The sequence below is a fragment of the Dermacentor albipictus genome, chromosome 2 (genome assembly GCF_038994185.2).
Source record: "Dermacentor albipictus isolate Rhodes 1998 colony chromosome 2, USDA_Dalb.pri_finalv2, whole genome shotgun sequence".
Classification (NCBI taxonomy): domain Eukaryota; kingdom Metazoa; phylum Arthropoda; class Arachnida; order Ixodida; family Ixodidae; genus Dermacentor; species Dermacentor albipictus.
In genome coordinates, this window is record NC_091822.1 from 17103462 (window position 1) to 17124133 (window position 20672).

The window sequence follows — 20672 nt, forward strand, 5'->3', positions numbered from 1 at the left end:
ACCGAGTACAAGTCCCTGTTCCAGCCAGGGATAGGCACATTTACTGATACGACGGCTGGCATCTATGTACCGGAGGGAGCCCGGCCACGTTTTTTCAAGCCTCGTCTACTGCCGTTCGCCTGAAGGACGGGGTCACACAGGAGCTGCAACGGTTACAGCGAGAGGGCATTCTGGTTCCCGTCAAGACGTCTGAAGGGTCCGCTCCCATCGTACCAGTCCTCAACCGAGACGGTAGTGTCATGATCTGCGGGGATTTGAAGGTTACCATCAACCCCATCGTTACCACCGAGCAGTACCCGCTGCCCTCGATAGAAGATCTTAAGTCAGCGTTGTCCGGTGGACAGATGTTTACCAAGCTCGACCTCAGAGATGCTTACCAGCAGCTGGTGCTCCAGGAAGCCTCCCGGAAGCATGTCACATTATCGACAACTTTGGATCTCTTCCAGTACACGCGCTAACCATTTGGCGTGGCCTCAGCCCCAGCCATATTTCAGAGGGAGATGGACAACCTTTTCAGGGGCACGAGGCACGTGGTGGTGTACTTGGATGACACCTTGGTTACTGGCAGCGACGACGGGGACCACCTGCAAAATCTGCACAATATCCTGGCGCAACTAGAACACGCCGGTCTCAAGCTCAAGCTGCAAAAGTGCGTTTTCCTGGCCCCAAGTGTTGAGTACATGGGACATGTCATTTCCCAGGCTGGCTCCCCGCAAAGTTGATGCTGTGCTGAAGGCGCCTAAGCCCCAGAACAATAAGGAGCTTCAGACCTACCTCGGTCTCATCAACTTCTACAGGAGTTTCCTGTGAACCTGTCGGAGCATCTACAGCCGCTCCATCTTCAACTTCGAGATGGTCAGCAATAGGCTGGAAGAAGGAGCAGGACCGGGCCTTCCAGCGCAGCAAGGAGCTAATCACCAAGGCTTAGACTTCGTACATTTCGATCCTGCTAAGCATGTTGTCCTGACCGTAGATGCGTCGCCGTACAGCGTAGGAGCAGTCCTGGCGCACCGGGACAAGGATGTCCGGGAACGGCCTGCATCGTTTGCTTCCCGTCGGTTTCATACTGCAGAGCAACCCTACAGCCAGCTGGACCAGGAAGATCTGGCCATCATGTTCATGTATGGTGACGAACCCTTCCACCAGTATCTGTGGAGCCGCAAGTTCGAGGCGGTCACGGACCACAAGCCGCTGTTGGGGCTGCTGTGGCCCGACAAGGCAGGTCCCGTAGAAGCATCACCTCCAGTGATACGCTGGGCCTTGAGGCTGGCAGCTTTCATTTACCAGCTCGCTTACAGTCCGGGAAATGACCTGGGACCTGCTGATGCCCTGAGCCGCCTGCCTCGGCCAGAGGTGCCTGATACTGTTCTAGAACCTGCTGAAGTTATCATGCTGGAGGATGCATACCCGGAGGTACTCTCCAAATCTGCGGTATCGCAAGCGACCAGCCGAGACCCAGTCCTGTCTCAGGTGGTCAAGGCGGTGTCCCGTGTAGAGGAATTTGTTCAGCAGGCCTATAACCACAAGGCCGCTGAGCTGACCTTGCAGCAGGGCTGCCTATTGTGTTGGTTCCAGGGTGGTGATCCCACAAACTCTCCGGTCCAGGGTCCTACAGTTTCTGCACGCGGTCATCCTGGCGTGGAAAAGACCAAGATAGTTTCCCGGTCCCATGTTTGGTGGCCTGGCCTGAACCAGGACGTTGCTCACATGGTGCAGAGCAGCCAAATCTGCCAGGAACATCAGCGGTCCTCACGTCATGCGGAAATCACCCCCTGACCGTTGCCACAGAGACCCTGGTCCCTCCTGCATGTGGATTTTAAGGGGCCCTTCAAGGGCCATTACTTCTTGGTGGTGGTGGTGGACACCTTTTCGAAGTGGGTGAAGGTTCTACCTGTGAAAGCATCAGCAGGCGCGACCATTGCAGCGCTACGACAGGTCTTCGCCGCCCAGGGGTTGCCGGACGTCATCGTGTCCGACAATGGTCCTGCTTTCGCCAGCACAGAGTGCCCGGCCTGGCTGACGAAGGCCGTATCCGTCGGATGATGGTTCCGCCGTACAACCCTGCTTCAATCTGTGCAGCCGAGTGGGTGGTGCAAACCATGGAAAAGCTCGAGAAGTGCCAGACCGTGGATTTCCGGACGCAGATTGCCCGGACACTGTTACAGTACCGGACTACGCCCCACGATGCCATTGGCAGTGCCCTCTGCGAGCGCCTGCTGGGTCGGATGGTCAAGACACACTTGGACGTCTTGCATCAGGACCTCCAATCCACATTGCTCCTGAAGAAACTGAAGCAGAAACTGGCTACTGAGCAAGGGTGCCGTCCCGGGCCTTTGCCGGAGTTGGGAACTGAAGTTTTTGCCAGGAGCTTCCGTCCTGGCCTACCCTGGTCTGCTGGACAGGCAGTGTTTCCTGCTAGCGCCTCGTCACTGGTCGTCCGCATGCCAGATGGGCCCTCACTTCGGGGCCTGGCCAGCACCCTCGACTGCCACTTCCGAGTTCCAGCCTGCAGGAGGACTAGCGGCAACACAAGTCCTTTCCAGCGGAGCACCGCCCACCTCGGAGGTGTCAAGCGTTGCCAGTGGTGCGGCGCCCGTTAGGCTGGTGTCAAGTCCGACACGGCTGACAAGGCCGACCACAGTGGACCCTCCGGACGGAGCGACATTGGCTCAGGCAACACCCGGCGTTGCCACACCCGGCCTGTTAACACCGGTGCCCAGGCGGAGCACTCGAGCGCGGAGGCCGCCAGACCGTTACTCGTCTCTATAGCAGGCGCGGTCGACTTAGCTAGGACGGAGACAGAGCCTCATCCTTTGAACTTGGACGTTTTTTGTTGTTGCTGACAAATAAACTGGGAGTAAGGGGGTGTAACAAGCATGTGACGCCCCATGGGGCATAATCTTCGTTGGCCCGCCAGGCTCGGTGGCCTGTCAGGCTCGGTAGACAACATTGGTCACCATACCTACAAACACCGGCGAGCACAGGTGCACGGCGGTAAGCCATCGTTCATCACCACCACGCTGCGGAGCATGTGTCTAATGGAGGGTGTCTCGAGCCGTCTCTCGTTCACGAACCCGGACGGATCTTGACAGGTAAATAAGTTAATAGAGAGGGGTCACATCCCCAGCCCTTATTAAGTAGCCAAAATGATGGCCTGGAAGATCAAACGGATTGTCTAGGCGACGGCTTTCAATGTGTTTCAAGTGCATCGCACTATAGAGAAACTTTTCTAAGACTCAAAGAACGCGGACAGCGGCATCCCCTAAACCCCAAAATTTCATTGAGTGATGCTTGCAATTGTCCATTTACTTTAGCTGAACTTAAGGTGTCTCTTGCTTGTCGCAACAACTCAGTGCCAGTTGGCGATCGTATCGTGTACGAAATGATTAGGTACCTACACTCTGAAAGATTGAAAACACTCCTCTCTCTTTTCAATGTCATGTGGGTGGCGGGGTGCATTTCATCGTCGCGGAAAGAAGCTATAGTGATTCCGGTGCTTAAACAAGGAAAAGACTCGGCCTTGTTCAGCAGATACAGGCCAAAAGCGCTAACAAGCTGTCTTGACAAAATGGTAAACCGACACTTAATCTGTTTCCTAGAAAGTAACAACTAGACCCCCTTCAATGTGGTTTCAGACAGGGAAGATTGACAATGGACCAACTTGTCCGCATTGAAGTAAACATCAGACATGCGGTTATTCATAAGCAGTCTTTACTTTCAGTATTTCTGGAGTTAGAGAAAGCGTACAACACGATATGGCGATTTGTCGTCCTGCACAATCTTTCCGCGATAGGCGTCCGTGGGAAAATGTTCAATACAATTGAAAGATATCTGTCTAACCGCACTTTTCGCGTAACAGTAGGCAATGCTTTATCTGTACCATTTACCAAAGAAATTGGTGTTCCGCGAGGGGGCGTGCTTGGTTGCACATATTATATTGTAAAAAGGAACTACCTGCATACAGTCGGTCCACGCGCAATGTTTTATTCCATGTATGTCAATGATGTGCAAGTAAGTTTCAAATCATGCAATATTGCTATCTCCAACGACAAGCGCAGCTTGGAATAAAGAAATTATCTAAATGAGCACATGAGAACTGCTTCAAAATAAATACCCTAAGAAAGTACCTGCGTACTTTTCTCAAACAAGATAGGGGTATCACCACTGCCTATTACGATCAAGGGAGACCAACTCTCTGTGAGCAGCCAACATAAATTCCTGGGAATCACTTTAGACTGTAATCTCACGGTTATTCCCCGTAATAACAATCCGAAAATGAAATGTCTAAAAAAATATACCTTCTAAAGCTTCGGTCGCACACAACCTGGACTAGTGATCGAAGGTGCCTTGTGAACTTGTATAACAGTCTGTCCCCTCCCGCCTTGATTACTGAGCCATAATTTATAATTCTGCAACGCCAAGTGCTTTATAGATCCTAGACCCCGTCCGCGGTGCATGCTGACCGGTGCTTCCAGGACAACTCCAAACCGGAGCCTCTATATAGAGTCGAATCAGTGGTCACTGCATCTGCAGCAGTCATGCAGTAGTTTACATATTTTCTAAGAATACAGGCGAACATTGAACATCCTTCTTATTCAGCCATAAACGATATGGTAATTGCTACCCTTTCCCATAACCGATGTGCAGCGAGAAAGCCGTTCGCTTTGCGTGTGGGGAACAACCTCTTCGAGGAAAGGGGTGTTCCAGTTCTTTAACATTGTCCTACGGCTCAAGAGAAATTGTTACCGCCATGGCAGTGGAAGCTCATAGACTGTGATGCATCGTTTGTAGAGGTCACGAAACATGCACAAGAGGCACATATTAAAATTTATTTCCTGGAATTCTAGCCCAAGTACTCTTGCACTGTGTTTTTCACAGACGCTTACAAATCACATGCAGGAGTGTCTTACGCAGCCATCGGCCCATCCTTCTCGAAATCCAGTGCACTTCACCGGGAAACAATTATATTTACGGCTGAGGCCCGTGCACTATTGTCGACTATGAATCACATAAGGCAATGTAGACTTCAATAAACAATTATATCTACAGACTCTCTAAGCGTCGTAAAAATCGTGAAGTTACTCTGTAAACAGAGAAATCCTGTACTTATTGCGCTCTATTCCGTTCTGTGAAGAACGCATATATCTAACTAGCATGTCATTGCATGCTCGGTTCCTCGTCATTGTGGCATCGAGGATAATTCATTCATTCATTCATTTTATTTCAGCATTATGGTGCATTACAGCATGTGCAAAAATGCTGGGGGCACCGACTAAAAGCAAGAAGCTTGACGGGGTCTGTGCCCTATAGTTGCACTTTCACAGGGGCAATAGCAAATGTTCGTATGCGACAAGCTTACAATGCCAAAACTATACGTTTGAAAAATAAGACTAAAAGTGTTGAAATTAACATTAAAATGAAAATACTTTATTTTGATGCACGAGTTCAAAATTTATGAAAACTGGGAGAAACTTTTCAGCAGAAAATGAAAACTTTACAGCAGCAGCATTACAGAAAAGAATGCTGGTTGTTTGAAAGAGTAGGCAATGTATATGCGATCATTTGTTGGCCATAGTTAGTACGGGTTCGTGGTGTAAACCAAAAAGTGATTTCGCGCGTGTCATAAACATGCATTCTTTCAGTCAAATTAGCAAGTTCTTTCAAGCACAGATTGTGTGTTTTATTGCCTTGCTTGGTAGTGTGTCATAAGTACAGAATTGCGCAAGTCGACAGCAGGTATTACGTTTAGGTTTTTACATATGGGCCCTGTGTGTGCGCTATACGGAGCCGTGACAATCAACGGGACAGCCTTTTTCTGTCGTCTAGAAAGCCTCAGAATGTTGGAAATTGTGATGGTTCCGCAGACAAGGTAGCAGTAGCACATTTTTGAAAGGAAAAGTGAATTATACAACAGTTTTACTTTCTCAGGCAAAAGAAAACCTGTGCACGATAATATACCAACCTAGCGAGAAAGGCTGGAACAAACAGAAACAGACTGCGAATCCCAGGACATGTTTCCATTAAAGAGTACGCCAAGACATTTCACAGCAGGAACCACCTCAATTTTTGATGTACCAAGAGAAAGCGCTAAATCAAAGTTGACTTTCTTGTTTTTAGCTCTAAATAAAATCTCTTTTGTTTTTGACGTATTTATGGTTAGCGAGCTGTTCTTACTCCAGGTGTGCAGTTTCGCGAGTACGTTATTTGCTCTGGATGGAATTTTCAATAAATCTGATCCTAAAAAAATAAGCTAGTATCGTCAGCGCCAAATTGGGTATTTTCATCTATTCTTACTACGTCATTGATATATACATTAAAAAGTAGAGGCCCTAGGATGCTTCCCTGTGGTACTCCGCTGTTTAGGGATCGAAAGATGGATTTGTAATCATTAAGTTGTACCTGCTGCTGGCGATCACTCAAGTAGCTTTGCATAAGTGTGTAAAATGCCCCAAGGAATCCGTAATGCTCTAGCTTTTTTAAAAGTGTGGTATGATTAATCCGATCAAAGGCTTTCGAATATTCTATAAATATTCCAAGTATGTAAAGTTGACGCTCGAAACCATTTAACATGATTTCTTTTTGAAGAAGTAACGCGGATTCCGTGGAACGTTTTTTACTAAAACCAAATTGAAACGGCGTTATGATGCTATGGCGACTAAAAAAACTATTCATTCTTATGTGAATCCACTTTTCAATGGCTTTGGAAAAAATTGGCAGTATGGAAATAGGCCTGTAGTACCATACATTATTTTTGTTACCGCCTTTGAAAATAACGGTGACTTTAGCAACTTGTAGATGTCTCGGGAAATCACCAGAAGAAAAGATTAGATTGATCACATGTGTTAGGGCTGGGGCAATGATGTCAAGCACGCACTTCACCGGTCGAATTTGTAGATCATCAGGTTCGGCGCAGTAGCTATTTTTGAGGGACGAGAACACTGCTACAACTTCTGACTGGGAGACGGGGAAACAAATGCGCAGAGTCACGTGTTCTCGAAGGCATAGATTCCGTGCAGGACGTATTATGAACACTGCTTGCGACAGAGGCAAAAAAATTTTTCAAGAGGTCAGCTAGCTTACAGCCAGTAAAAGTTTGTTTATCTAATTTGATCTCAGTGGGACCAGTGTTTTCTTAAGTATAACCATCCAATAAGGAATGTAGCTTTTTCCAGACAAGTTCCGATTTTCTGGATACTTCGTGATTAAACAAGTTATAAAAGTATCGTTCTTTTTGTCTGCGCAAAAGGCTTTTTGTTTTGTTCCGATGTTTCTTAAACGCTTGCAAATCGGAGGCGCTTTTAGTCCTAAGGAAACCTTGAAACAGTGCATTTCTATCGATGATAGCTTTCAAACATTCCGAAGTAGGCCACGGCTTTCTTGTCTTAAGGGGACGGGCCTTTTTGATGTAAGAAAAACTTACGGTGAAGGCTGTTTTAATTGTGTCTATTTGTAGTTCATACGCATGAGTAGCGTTACCACTGCCTGGGTGGAGCGCCAGTCTGTAGTTAGTAAAATTGAACGAAAACGCTGCAATGTCTCCTGGTTTACGTTATGATATGTGACAGAACTTTCATGTTTGTTTTTTGAGTTTGGTTTGTTAAAGCTTTGTATTATGTATATGGGCAGATGGTCACTAATACGTGATCCGAGAACTCCTGAGTCAATTGTCTGATTTTGACAATTTGTGATAAAAGCATCAACACATGTTGACGTACTTAACTGTATACGTGTCCGTTGTTTTATCACATTTACCAACGCATTTACTTCGAGCATTTCCGTAAGTTGTGCCTGTGGCACTGAGTTCCTCAAAAAATTAGTGTTAAGATCACCTCCCAAAATTAGTTTGTAATTATTGCCGTTAATCCAAGCAATAAATTCGTCTAAAAAAGATAAAAATGAAGGTAGTGTCCCTCCAGGTGGGCGATACGTAACCGATAAAATACCATATTTTGCACTTTACCGTAAGAATTTCATAATCCTCTGTAATTCGAGAATAATTCGAGCAGTTCGCTTTCGAATCTGTCTTGAACCATTAACGTAAGACCACCCTTTTTTACCGCGACGATTTAAGAAAGTAAGACTTATAACCAGGAAATTTGAGTACCTCCAGTTCATTTGTATACCGAGTTTCAGTCATCATAACTACGTCAAAACAAATTTAAAACATTCTATAAAAGTTGTAATGACGTCTTCTGTGTTCCGGGCCGACTGCGTAATAATATGAAGAGCTGAAATACGGCTGCTACCAGATATAGGTACATTGAAATCACTTAGCAATTTAAAATTTGTATCCATCATTCAAAAGGGGAATTTTAAAAATGTACGAGGGAAAGCTAATGATGAACACCTGCCTGCTGCAGGTGCTCATCGATCTTCACTAGATCAGCGTCACATGTTATTTGAAGCACATTCGAAGACTCAGTCCTTACGAATATTTTACCATCTGTGCTCCACAGAAACCGCCATTTCTTTTCCTTCTTTTTTCTCAATGGTCATGGCAAGCAACTTTTTGAGCTGTGGACAAAGAAGATCATTTATATATACCGGTGATTTTCCAGAACAGCCGACGTCAGCCACTGAAGGACGCAGCTTTCGTGCCTTGCGAAGAACAGAGTCGCGTGTTGACCTGTTTTTTAAATTGAACAGTCATTGGCGGGCAGCTATCCTTTGAGCGAACACGGTGGCACACATCAATGTCGTTTTTCGCGATGGCTTCACTTATCGCATTTCCAAGCACGTCAAGCATTTGAAACAAGTTTTCATTTGCAGCAAGTGGTACATTATTCAGTACAATGTTTTTGCTACGGGAATACTGTTCTTGCGCCATCATTCTCTTGTTAATATCAGAAACTTGGTTCTTTAGTTCCACATAATCATTCATGAGTGCCTCATTTCGAGTTCTAAGTTCCCAATTTTCTTCCTGCAATTTTTTACAGTTGTCAGTCATGTCTTCGAACTTCTTGTTGAAAAACTCGAGGCTTTTTGTCATCTCGCGATGTTGATTTCTGAGCTCTCTTTCAAGCGCCGAACACGTGTCCTGAAATTCCTTCCGGAATTCCCGGACAAGCTTCTCTATATCGGCAGACTTATTTCTAGACGACATTGCACACAAAATTAGAAAAGAAAGAAAGAAAAGCACTGTGGCAGCAACGGCAGCTGCGGCAAGTCGCGGGCGTCAGAATAAGCAAATAAGCATGCGACTAACCTGTAATATTTCAAAATTGTGTTTCAGCGGACATGCGCCAGATGGTGCCGCCACTGCCAAAGTGAGCAAGAAAGCGCTTTTCAGGACTTGATATAGCCACTCTTCCGGGGGTGCTCCGAAAAGTGCGTTGATAGCGGAGCTATGACAGGGAACTCCGTGCGGTGATATGGGCTCACAGCATCGGCAATCAGTCTGCAAGTGGCAGAAGAAACCGGTGGTAAAGTTGAATGCTTGAAACTGGGGTAGGCCAAAGATGGCGTACGGGCACCACAGTCTTGTGACGAGCGCCCGAGGATTCCACGGCTAAAGCTTGTAGACGAGGCAGAAGTCACCGTACCTGCAATATTTCAAAATTATGTTTCAGCGGACAAGCGTCAGACGCTGCCGCCACTGCCAAAGTGCACAGGAAAACGGTTTTCAGGACTTGATATAGCCACTGGTTCAGGGGGCGCTCCGAAAAGTGCGTTGATAGCGCAGCTATGGCAGGCAAATCCGTGCGGTGATATGGGCTCACAGCATCAGCAATCAGGCTGTAATATTTCAAAATCGTGTTTCAGCGGACATGCGTCAGATGCTGCCGCCACTGCCAAAGTGCTAGCAGATCAAACAAATGGCCACATCAATTATATCGCAAGCTACTCCTACCGCTGCGGTCCCCACCACAGATCTGAAGTATTTCTTAAGAAATAAATTACGAAGCCACTGGCAACGCTTGTAGGACACCAAGACAAATAATAAGCTACACCTGATTAAGCCACACTTATGTTTGTGAGCCTCCAACCTATGATAGATGTGGTGGGAGGCTGACCGTCCTCCACGTCCTCCTAGAGTGTCAGGAAGCCGAAGCTGAAACATTTTCGTCTAGATATCGCCAATGCACCCGTCTCCATCCTGTAATATTTGTCAGCGCAGGACACTTCTTTGACACCAAATCAGTTGTACAAGTCTTGAATAATGTCGGATTGCACGTTTTTAGCCCCATAAATTCATAGCACATTCTTTTTCGAGAGGATCCCGCTGTGATAGTTGTTAATACAACACATGCCTGCAGGTCCTTGCGTTTCGAGGGCCCTGATGACGTAGTAGTGCTTCTTGCAAACGTTCACCTGTGACATATTTTACTATGTCATGATTGTTTTCAAATGCGTCCTTTGTGCCCATAGTACCGCTCATTCACCATTGGCGTAATCTTATGTCATATAGGTTTTACGCACTTTACAGCGACTGTTTTTAGGCCCCTTTACAGCCACGCGACATCTACCTCTCGTTATTCATAGCTCCACTTGGAAATCATTAACACTGGCCTGGCGCTCCTTGGCCATATTTGGCTTTTGCGGCACAAAACAGCACACTCACCATCATCATCGCCTTGCAAACGTACCGACTTGTTCGATCCTCTTCATGCGTCATAGTACCACACGCGTGCCGTTCCTTTCAGGTAGAAAATCACGTTGGCTAACCTCAGCGTGGGGTCCCACCTGTAGTGGTCGCTGACGCGCTCGTACGTGTCGATTCAGTCTACGACATCCAAGCCATCTGTAGCAGAAAGGGTTCCCGGGTCTCATGGGTGCGAAATAATCACAGGCGTTTGCGGCTGCTGTGCCATCGCCACTTCGTCGGCAATCATCGGCCAACCAAGACGGCGGCCGCTTCGAAGTTTCGTGCTTGGTTGACGGAGCGAGCACGCAGGCTACCTTACCCCACACCTCCACCAGATAGATGTTATACGAGTTGCGCGTATTTACAAATTACCACTATATGCAAAGTTGCAAGCGCCACAAGCCTCTGGCCGCTTCGTCGCTGTCGTCGTGATGCGACCGACAGTACCGCCCCGCCGCTGTCTCGTGGCTGTGTGTGTGTGTGTGTGCGTGTGTGTGTGTGCGTGCGTGTGTGTGTGCGCGCGTGCGTGTGTGCGTGCGTGTGTGCGTGCGTGTGTGCGTGCGTGTGTGTACGCGTGCGTGTGTGTGTGCGTGCGTGTGTGTGTGTGTGTGCGCGCGTGCGTGTGTACGTGCGTGTGTGTGTGTGTGCGTGCGTGTGTGTGTGCGTGCGTGTGTGTGTGTGTGCGTGCGCGCGCGCGTGCGTGCGTGTTTGTGCGTGCGCGCGTGTGTGTGTGTGCGTGTGTGTGCGTGTGTGCGTGCGTGCGTGTGTGCGTGCGTGCGTGTGTGTGTGTGCGCGCGCGCGCGTGCGTGCGTGTTTGTGCGTGCGCGCGTGTGTGTGTGTGTGTGTGTGTGTGTGTGTGTGTGTGTGTGTGTGTGTGTGTGTGTGTGTGTGTGTGTGTGTGTGTGTGTGTGTGAACAACTGGAAAGAATGCTTACATCTGACAAGTCCCACTAGGGAGTTACTGCACTCTTCCTTTTCAGTTTTTATGCCTTTGGAAAAAAAGAAGAAAAAGGCACATTTTTTTCAAATTCTCCGTTTATTTCCGAGCCCTAGAATCTCTAACGCACCACTGTGTGGTGTTTTACCGGTGTGTTATAGACAACGCTATCTTCCGGATTGGCCCACGAAAACGATTATACAGCAGCAAGAGAATCTTGCCTAGTATTTAATATTAGTGAAATAAACACTGATTGATTGATTCCCAACGAAAGATAAAAGCTTTCAAAACCAGGCGACGACACAGCACACAGTAAACCGTAACGCTGACCCAGCCAAAACTGCAGGGGATGCCCACCTTATAGGGGTTGGTGAAAAAAGGTCAGCGGTTGATATAAGCATGGAACTTTCGTATTGGTGAAAAAAAAGGAAAAGGGAACGCCGAACCGTTATGCCAAAATATAACGCATAAGTAGCTTCCACAATCAGGCAGTTCTTTGTCGGCAACCATATTCAAAGGAAACGCCATTAGATTAAAGGCACCATCCTGCAGTCTTTGTGTGGAGCCACGAACACCAGTGGCACGGCCGCTGGATAAAAAAAAAAGAAGCTATGGCCTGTTGCGTGCATCGAAAATGCTGTCACCCGCCGCGAGGCCACCAGTCGGGGACTGTCATCTGGGATCGGCATCGAATATGCGTGGGGAACGCGCTTGGGACGCCTTCGCCTATGGAATATTGCAGCTCGCCTAAAGCGGCAGGCCGCACCTTTCTTTTGTCTTCTTTTTTTCTTTTTTGTCCGATGGCCGTGCCAGCAGAAATGGTGCAGAGACACCTCTTATCACTGCAGGTACGAGGCCTTTTTGTCCGCTGGCGCAGTTTTGATGGAAAACAATGCCGCGTGTGTGAATCAGAATAGCGCTGTGCAATCAGTTGCGGTCACGGTGATTATCCCTGCCAGATGAGATAGTAAACGGTGCGCGTGGTAGAAAAGGCTCACGTGCGCTTTATTTTCCTCGTACTCCACCTTTTACTGCGGCTGCAACTATATAGACACTCCAGGCGCATTATCGCCGTCGTCGTCGGTGACGCCGTAGTGCTCCGTATAAAGCCAAAGTGCGATAACAGCGTGCCCCGCGCGCAGCATGCTTTGTGTACAAGTCGAAACTTGCAAAAGCTGGCTGAGGATGGTTGCTCGATTTCGCGTCCGCACGGGAGCAAGTGCACCGCCTTCCATCGCGCGCAAAGCACCGGAAAAGTGGGAGGGGCGTTCTACTGGGGCTGCGGCTGGGTATGGCGCCGCTGAGCACGGCCGTGCGGACCCTGTCTTGAAACCGATGTGCGATGTGGGCAGAGCCTAGGTGTGCCGAGGACCGAGAGCTTCGCGTGGGTGCGTTCTCGCCGCCTAGTTAGTGTTGAAGCGACAGGCATGCGAAGGTAAACTCGTTCGTTGCTGCTACCGCTCATCCTCAAGCTAGCGTTTCAAGAGCAACTGTCCCCGTTCACCGGGTGAGAAGTGTTTGTGTTTGGCAGTGGGCGCGTGATACTGTGCCGGTTAATTTAAGTTGTAAGCGAATATTTATGAGTTTATATGGCCGATAAAACTGCCATACGTACAGCCGCGGCCACGTCTGTGTAGAGCGCGCGAGCAGACGGCCTTGCTCTGCGGGGCGACACCGTGCGGCAGTTGCGGGATCTGACGCACTGTGCCCAGGAGCATGCGTGGCCTAATAGACATGCAGAACTGCATTGCACGAGTGGCAACGTTGAAACGGGCAGTCGTTTAATCGAATGTGTACGCTTCCTCAGGGCGCTCTCGGTATCGCCATGCCAAAAGATTTCGCGTTTCAGCTGATAACACGCGCCCGACTCTATCGCTCTTTGGGACATTGTGCGCCCCATAATAGCAATTGCGCGTCGTTCATCCGCTGTGAGTCGGGGAGCCATTGCGAATAAATTCTGCGAAAAGGTTTGACTTCGATGTCTAATATAGGCAGCACGCATGCGATGTTGTCATTTCATTGGCCAATAACATTATCTGGGATTGGTGAAGCAATAGTTTTTCATATCAAGTGCCCTGACAGAATCGCACACGCTATCACTCACGTGCGCAATTCCCTTGTCATCGCGCGTAGTAAGATGGCGCCCTCGGGTAATGCGCACAACCGGCAAAACACGTGCGCTTGCCAACATAATTTCTGTTTTCAAGCCGCGTGCGCCGACCTGCACGTCTATTAGGCCGCGCATGCTCATAGGCACAGCGCGTCAGATCCCGCAACTGCCGCATGGTGTCGCCTCGCAGAGCAAAGCCGTCTGCTCGCGCGCTCTACACAGACGTGGCCGCAGCTGTACTTCGTATAGCAGTTAAATAATTTGCTATCGCAATTCGGAAAATACTGCGACTTTTCTGAATCCACGAAGAAGACGAAGTTATGGGACTCTGAGTTGCTGACGCTATAGCTGCAACACCGCCGCATAATCGTTTCGTCATCTTCGCAGGCATCATGTACGACCCTGAGCGCAGCCGCGCCGTGTGGCAGGAGCCCCCCGGTGGCACCAACGGCACTATGACGGAAGACATGCGCTGCCTTGTGGAGCAGTACGCAAACTTCACCGTGCGCGAACTCAACCTGACGGTGAGTGAATCACTTCGCCCAGTGATCGAGGCAGCGTTCTTCACTGAAACAAGTGCCCTTGATTAGGACGTCACTACTCCTGTAGGCAGCGCCAGCAGTTATACCAAGAGCATGGAAGTGCTGGCTGAGTTAGTATTCCATACTGACGAAAAAACAGCACGAAAAAAATAACGAGGGGCGAGAAATAAACACAATACGAGCGCAGACTCGCAACCGCAGTTTATGTCAGAGATACATACACTATATACCATGGCACACACAACTGTAGAAGCTTAAAGATTAGCGCCTGTATAATCAATTTCTAACTTATGCACATCACAGACGACTTCGCGACGCACATGTCGCCGGACTTGTGAACATAGAATAATTCAGCAATCTGCTGCGCAGTCCTATCTTTATGCCTTGATAACAACTTAGTTTCATTAAGCAGACACTCGCATTCTTTGCAATGTGGGCGCAAATAAGCCGACGATTACCCTCTGAAATAAGCTCTGTGGTCCATTAATCAATTCGTCAAACACGGTCCGGTTCGGCCGATGTACCACTTCCCGCAGGACAGGGGAATGGGATACACCGTAACGGTTTCCACGCACAACCAACCTGTCACGGTGTTTAACGTCATGATCAGTGCATTTTTATGTCTGTACCGCCTTCAACTCTCTTGCTACTGCTGTGCAGATGCGGCACAACTTATTTCTTGCCTAAAAGAAGACATTTACACCAAATCGTCTTACCACCGCCTCACCACATGCGTCTCACCACATGCATGTCTTACCACACGCGGTGAGACAAAGCGTGCGGATACGGAATAGTAGCGACTGGCTTAACATTAGCGTTAACATCTCTTGTCATGACGCCCTTCGTTTGCGATTTGAATTACTCAGTAATCTTTCACTGAGGGAAGCCAAAGGTACTCACTAGATAATTTGATTGCCTAAGTCTGTTGTGCTGGTTAGAAAAAGCATCAGTCATTCAATGCGAGCACGACTATCGCAAGGCAGATTCCAAGCAAGATGTGGCAATGCCGTTCTCCACTAACGTCGAATGACCAGAGCGGAAATTAAAAACGGGCTTAGAGACCTCGTGAATACTACTTACAAGCATGGTCGCACCTAATCCCGATATTTAGATCTAAAAGCTATCCGGACTGGGTATGATCACATTCGCCTGTCCGGCGGGAAGTGGTACATCGGCCAAACCAGACGGTATTTGAATAACCGATTAAGGGACCACAGAGCATCGTTGAAAGGGTGGCCCAGGTTTAATTTGTGCCTATATTGCAAGGAATAAACTGTTGCTGAATGCAATCAAGGTGTTGTCAAGGCAGAAATATGGGACTGTGCGGCAGAGTGCTGAATCATTCTTTATTCACCAGTCCAGTGACATGTGCGTTGCAAGACCACCTGTGAGGCTGCATAAGCTAGAAATGTATGATATAGGCGCTTATCTTTAAGCTTTTACACGGGTTTGTGCCATTGTATACAGTAATTGTGTCTCTGACAAACTACAGTTGCTAGTCTACGCTCGTATCGTGTTTCGTTCTGGTCCCTTGCATTTTTTTTTCCTTCGCGCTATTTCTCGTCAGTATGGAACACAGCAGCTGCTCTGCCGCCATCGCGTGCGGTCGAAAGCTGTGAGCGAGTGAGTCGAAATATTCGCTGCCGAGTGGCGACCTTTACTCCTACCCCTCTGTGCCAAGCACGACCGCCTAAGTTATTGGGGCCTGTAGCTGTCATAAAGCACGGGAGTGCAAAAGATGATCAGGATGCACGAAAGAGACTAGCGCTGCACATTGTCAAACGGAAAGCAAGAAAGAATATTCCAAACGCTGAAGTGGCAATAGGCGGGATGGAAAGCCCAGGAGACTAATTATTGTAATGTGACAAAAGACGAGGCAGAATTGCTAGAGTGATCTTTACTAATAAAACGGAAGAACGACGTTGGAGACAGCAGAGTATCCTGTTGTTGTTTTTTTTTTACTGAGGCAGACGAGTTAAAACAAGCATTGCATCCTACAGGCCACTGCAGCATTATAAGTAAGCACAAGTGAAATAAGCGCAACCACTGACAGGACACAGGGAATCGCGTAGAAAGCTAGAGAGTGGGCGTGACAGTCGCACAAGTTATATCGCAATTACACGGTGCACATTGGCAAATATTTAGACAGGAAGACGAAGCTTCCTGTTGAACGCAAGGAAATCGCGACTTGCGATGTTTAATAACAGGCGAAACGGTCACGTAGCACAGAGATGCCCTTACAACCCTTACAAAAATTTTTAGTAACATTGAATAAAACGTCATTAGACAAATGTTACAAGAACCTATGGAGAGAACATAACCCGTCTTTAGACACCGTAAGAACTTCCTAGCAACATCCTACCGACTATTGGTCACCAATATTGAATTGGAGAAATAGACAAAATGTCGATTAAATTCTTGCCGACTGCTTATTATCTTAAGTACGTAGAACGTGTCAACCGCCTTTATGAATCCTAACAACTTCCTAGTAATGTCCTGTCAACTATTGGACACGGATACATATAGCAAGCTTAACCTTTTATTATCTCTGAATTAATTTTTGTGTCCTTCCTAAAAACTGCGAACCGACTATTTATTAACCACCTCTATACATCCAAGTAACCTGCCAGTAACATAATGTCAACCATTGGCCATGATTATATTGCAAGGATTTACAAACATTTCATTATGCCTGAATAAATTTTTATGTACTTCCTAAAAAGCTCTTTGCAACTGCCCAAGAACTCCTTGTTGGACTTCAGTTAGCACTGTAATGACGTTCTGAGTAACGTACGTTTATTGCCATTTTAAAGAAGATATACAATTCAACTGACTACAGTAATTATTTAGTGAATAGCATGCAAGTTTTAATGAAAGCTACTTATTGTCCATATTGATGCAGCATGAATTAGCTTGACGTTTGTCAAGAAACATTAGTATACTGGCCATTGTAAGGTATATAGTGAATACGTACAGGAATTGTTCTCCTCAAAGAAGCAGGCGCTAAAAAAAGGCAGGTGTCACACGTTGCCAATTGACCAGGTGTGGCATACAGCATAAGAAGACACGTTTATATGTGTGCTTGAATTCATACGTTTAATAGCCCCGTGATAGTAATAGAGACAATGTGTTTTTGAGTTCCCCTGGTAGGACACTACAATGTGGCGTTGTGTAGTCCAGAAAAGAGGGGAAAAAAGGCAATATATTGGTTTCATTACTGTGACACTGCAATACACCATGCATCTGTTTCTGAGAACGAAAATGCACAAGATGCAAGCTTTTACCCATGTGAGCTCTCAACAACTCCACCCGTTTTGTGCAAAGTCCTTCTAAAGCGCAAAAATGGCTGAAATAGTGCATTAGAGCTGGAAGCGGGGTGGATGTGCGCAACACCAACACACGACACATAAGCACTATCATACAAATAGTCATCTACAAACAAAAGCTGCAAATCAACATCAGTGTAATGAACTTTCATATTTGTATCGTGACCAGTACATGGAAGTTTCATGTGTGTGAATTATCTTAGGAGAGGCAAGGTGCCTGTCGAAACTGTGTCACAGCTTTGCTTAGGCATAGGTACATAGACGATTTGATTTAAGTGCGGCACTTAAGAATGAAGAAATGATACAAGCAACGTGTAAGCAGTTGAACAGGCATTAGGGGCGTTGTGCAACAAGATTGTAAAATGCCTTTGCTGTGCAGGCAGACATTGTCAAAGTGAGCTTGTTGCTAAACATGTTAGCTTTCCACAAGGCAGTACATTGGGTTATCAGTGCATTCATATGACCAGGGCTTCTATCACAAAAATACACATGCCAACAGTAATGACAGTTCTGCAGTTACGTTGGAAAAGCTTGTATTATAATATTGACGCGTGTATTCTATGCAGACGACGACGACGATGGGCACTAACGGACTCCGCCTAGTGGGTCAGAGTGAGATTGGGTGATGACGAAGAAGACGTGTCTCTGTTCTGTTTGTTTTTGAACAGATTGTCCTGTTGTTCGTGCAGACGTCTCCCTGTGTTCTGTCCGCGTTGTACCGCGACAATATGCTAATATAATCAGGCTAATAGGTATTTTTTCCAGGAAAGCAAGCACTACCGTAAGATAGCACTGAAATTTCCGTGGAAAGAGTTTTGTTGAAAACTGCACAAACAATATTAAGATGCTTCTTTTTCACACACGTACCTAGTATGGCGTTGACCTTCCTGGAATCCAACGGCTGTTTCTGTGCAAGGCTTTTATGGGAATTTGACGACCGCCCAAAAAGAATCGCCCTTCAACAAATTGTTTTCTAAAAATTGCTTTAGAGAGGCCCCCGCGAACTGCAAGCCTGAATTGTTAGCATCCATGCGCAGCCTCTTCAGCAGGCCCTTATCAAAATATACCCCGTCACAGATGTCTACCTGTGAAACAGTAGAACAGGCGCACATTCATTTTATATAGTTTTGATCAAGGAATGGTTAGGAAATAGGGTAAGGTTCGCAAAAATGGCCAGAGCTACTACTTGCTGATTCATTTTCAAGAATAAAACAGCCTTACGTTTCCCATGCATGCATTGTGCTGAGCTGCGCACTTTCACCTAAGACGGGAACTTAAGTACAAAAAAAACGACATGCATCTGTCTAAATCTAAGTAAATGCGTGTTACCCCTTGACACAGAGTGACATCTGGGGCTGTTCTAGTGATTAGCAGACACTCAAAGCTTCGAGCTTGATTGAGTGGTGGGCCAAGCGTCAAGCTGATTAGTGACGTGCAAGTGCTCGAGAAGTATCAAACAAGATGCAGTTGTCTTCGAATGCAATTGTCTGACTTCCCCTTCCAGACATGCAGTTTTCAGTTTACTGACTACACTTGGGTGTAGTGATTTTCTCTGACAAAGTGAACAAACAACATACACAAGCAGCATTTTTATAGGTAGCGTAGTCTTTAATAGTTACTGATAGCTTCAGTTTAGAAAGTCCTGTATATTGGGCCTCAACAAACTAATTTCATAATAGGTTTGTCAAGGTAGAAGCATCTCTTTTTTAGAGTCATTAGAAGAGAGGTGAAATGAGTTAATTATTGCAATTATTACCCAACTATAAATTTTACACAGCTCATCCTAGTCGAAAATTAAAGCAAGCGGTTCGTACATGCCGCATAAGCATTTAGATATCAAGAATAGTGATTATAAAAGACCTTGGCTTGGTGTTTGATTAGTTCAAGCAGCCATGGCCTCGAGAAGGGATAACTTTTTTTTCTATAGGCACGAATGATGCTCGAGTATTTTATTCACAGATATATGTGCCCTTGCATATATGCAATCTCTGTTGTAAATCTCGTTTTCATGTATATGCAAGGTTCGTTTGGAACATCTCATTGTGCACAAAATGAAATCCACAAGAACCTGGCAAGAAGCTAAACAAACAAGAGACTCATCCCAGTGACGAACCATGCTTAGCCAACAAGACAACCATCCCAGTAATAAACCGTAACAACAATTTTACTGACATAAATTCTGAGCTTTCAGATATGAATGATATATGCATTGTGGTGATAGGCAGCTTTAAACAACGGCTGTGCCAAAAAAAAAAAAACGATGTGGATAAGAAAAGAGTGGCATCAAATGCTTGGCAGAGCATCCAGCAACGACTAAATACAATGGTGACTGGATGAACTTTAGTATAATCGGGCAGGAAAGAAACTGGAAGCCATGTCTGTCCCCGGAATCCCTAGAGGTACAATCAACCAGACACACCCTCAACTGAACCAAGGAACCCTCCCCCGTCTTATGCTAAGGCATACATAAAAAATGGACTTCTACTATTTTGCCCCATTACGAAGAAGGCTTACATATGGAAGCCGAAATGTATTGCTTTTATTGTTCCCTTTGATTGGTGTATGCCATTCTTCGTCATAATTCATGCCAACCAGACAGGCTTCTGTCAAACTCTTGATGATACAACTTTTGTGCGAAAGCATTGCTTAAGGCACTTTTTGCCTAAACTATGTCTTCAGGGGGTAGAACACATTTTTCTAGATGCTCTAGAGCGCGTTATTAATAGCACGAAACCTTAATTCGCGGTTCTTAAAAAGGCAATTTGCCTAGATTAATATAAAGTTTATACGGAGTATATCAGGCATAATTATTCAAGCCCCCAATTATATTTAACTCAGAGGAGGCTACTTTAGGTGCGTTCACTAAACTGAGGGCACTCCACCAAAATATAAAATTCGTGATCAGCCACTAGAAGTCCTGAAAACGGCAATACAGTAAAATGATTGCATACTACATAAACGTATCCTACAACTCGCAAGGTGGTGCCAGTTTTGTACGCACCTTTGTGAAAGCACACATATCAGGTGCTTTGTCGTTGTGCAGTCCAGCCTGCGGCAGTGCAGCAGGTTCCTGCGGGATGTAGGGAAGCCTTCAGAATCCGTATAGCCTTGAACAGTAAGAAATGTTTAATTTATTCCTCCAGCGACGCGCTTCATGTGCGCTAAGTAGCCA

The 20672-nt window shown here is 46.6% G+C and overlaps 1 protein-coding gene across 1 annotated transcript in view; it reads left to right on the forward strand.

Moving 5' to 3' along the window:
• The window catches only part of LOC139055666 (neprilysin-1-like), a 448216-nt gene that overhangs the window by 400408 nt on the left and 27136 nt on the right, over positions 1-20672 (forward strand). Inside the window, exon 16 of the mRNA XM_070533195.1 lies at positions 14020-14156. Within this exon, the coding sequence (XP_070389296.1) occupies positions 14020-14156 (137 nt within the window). The remainder of the gene's footprint in view (positions 1-14019; positions 14157-20672) is intronic.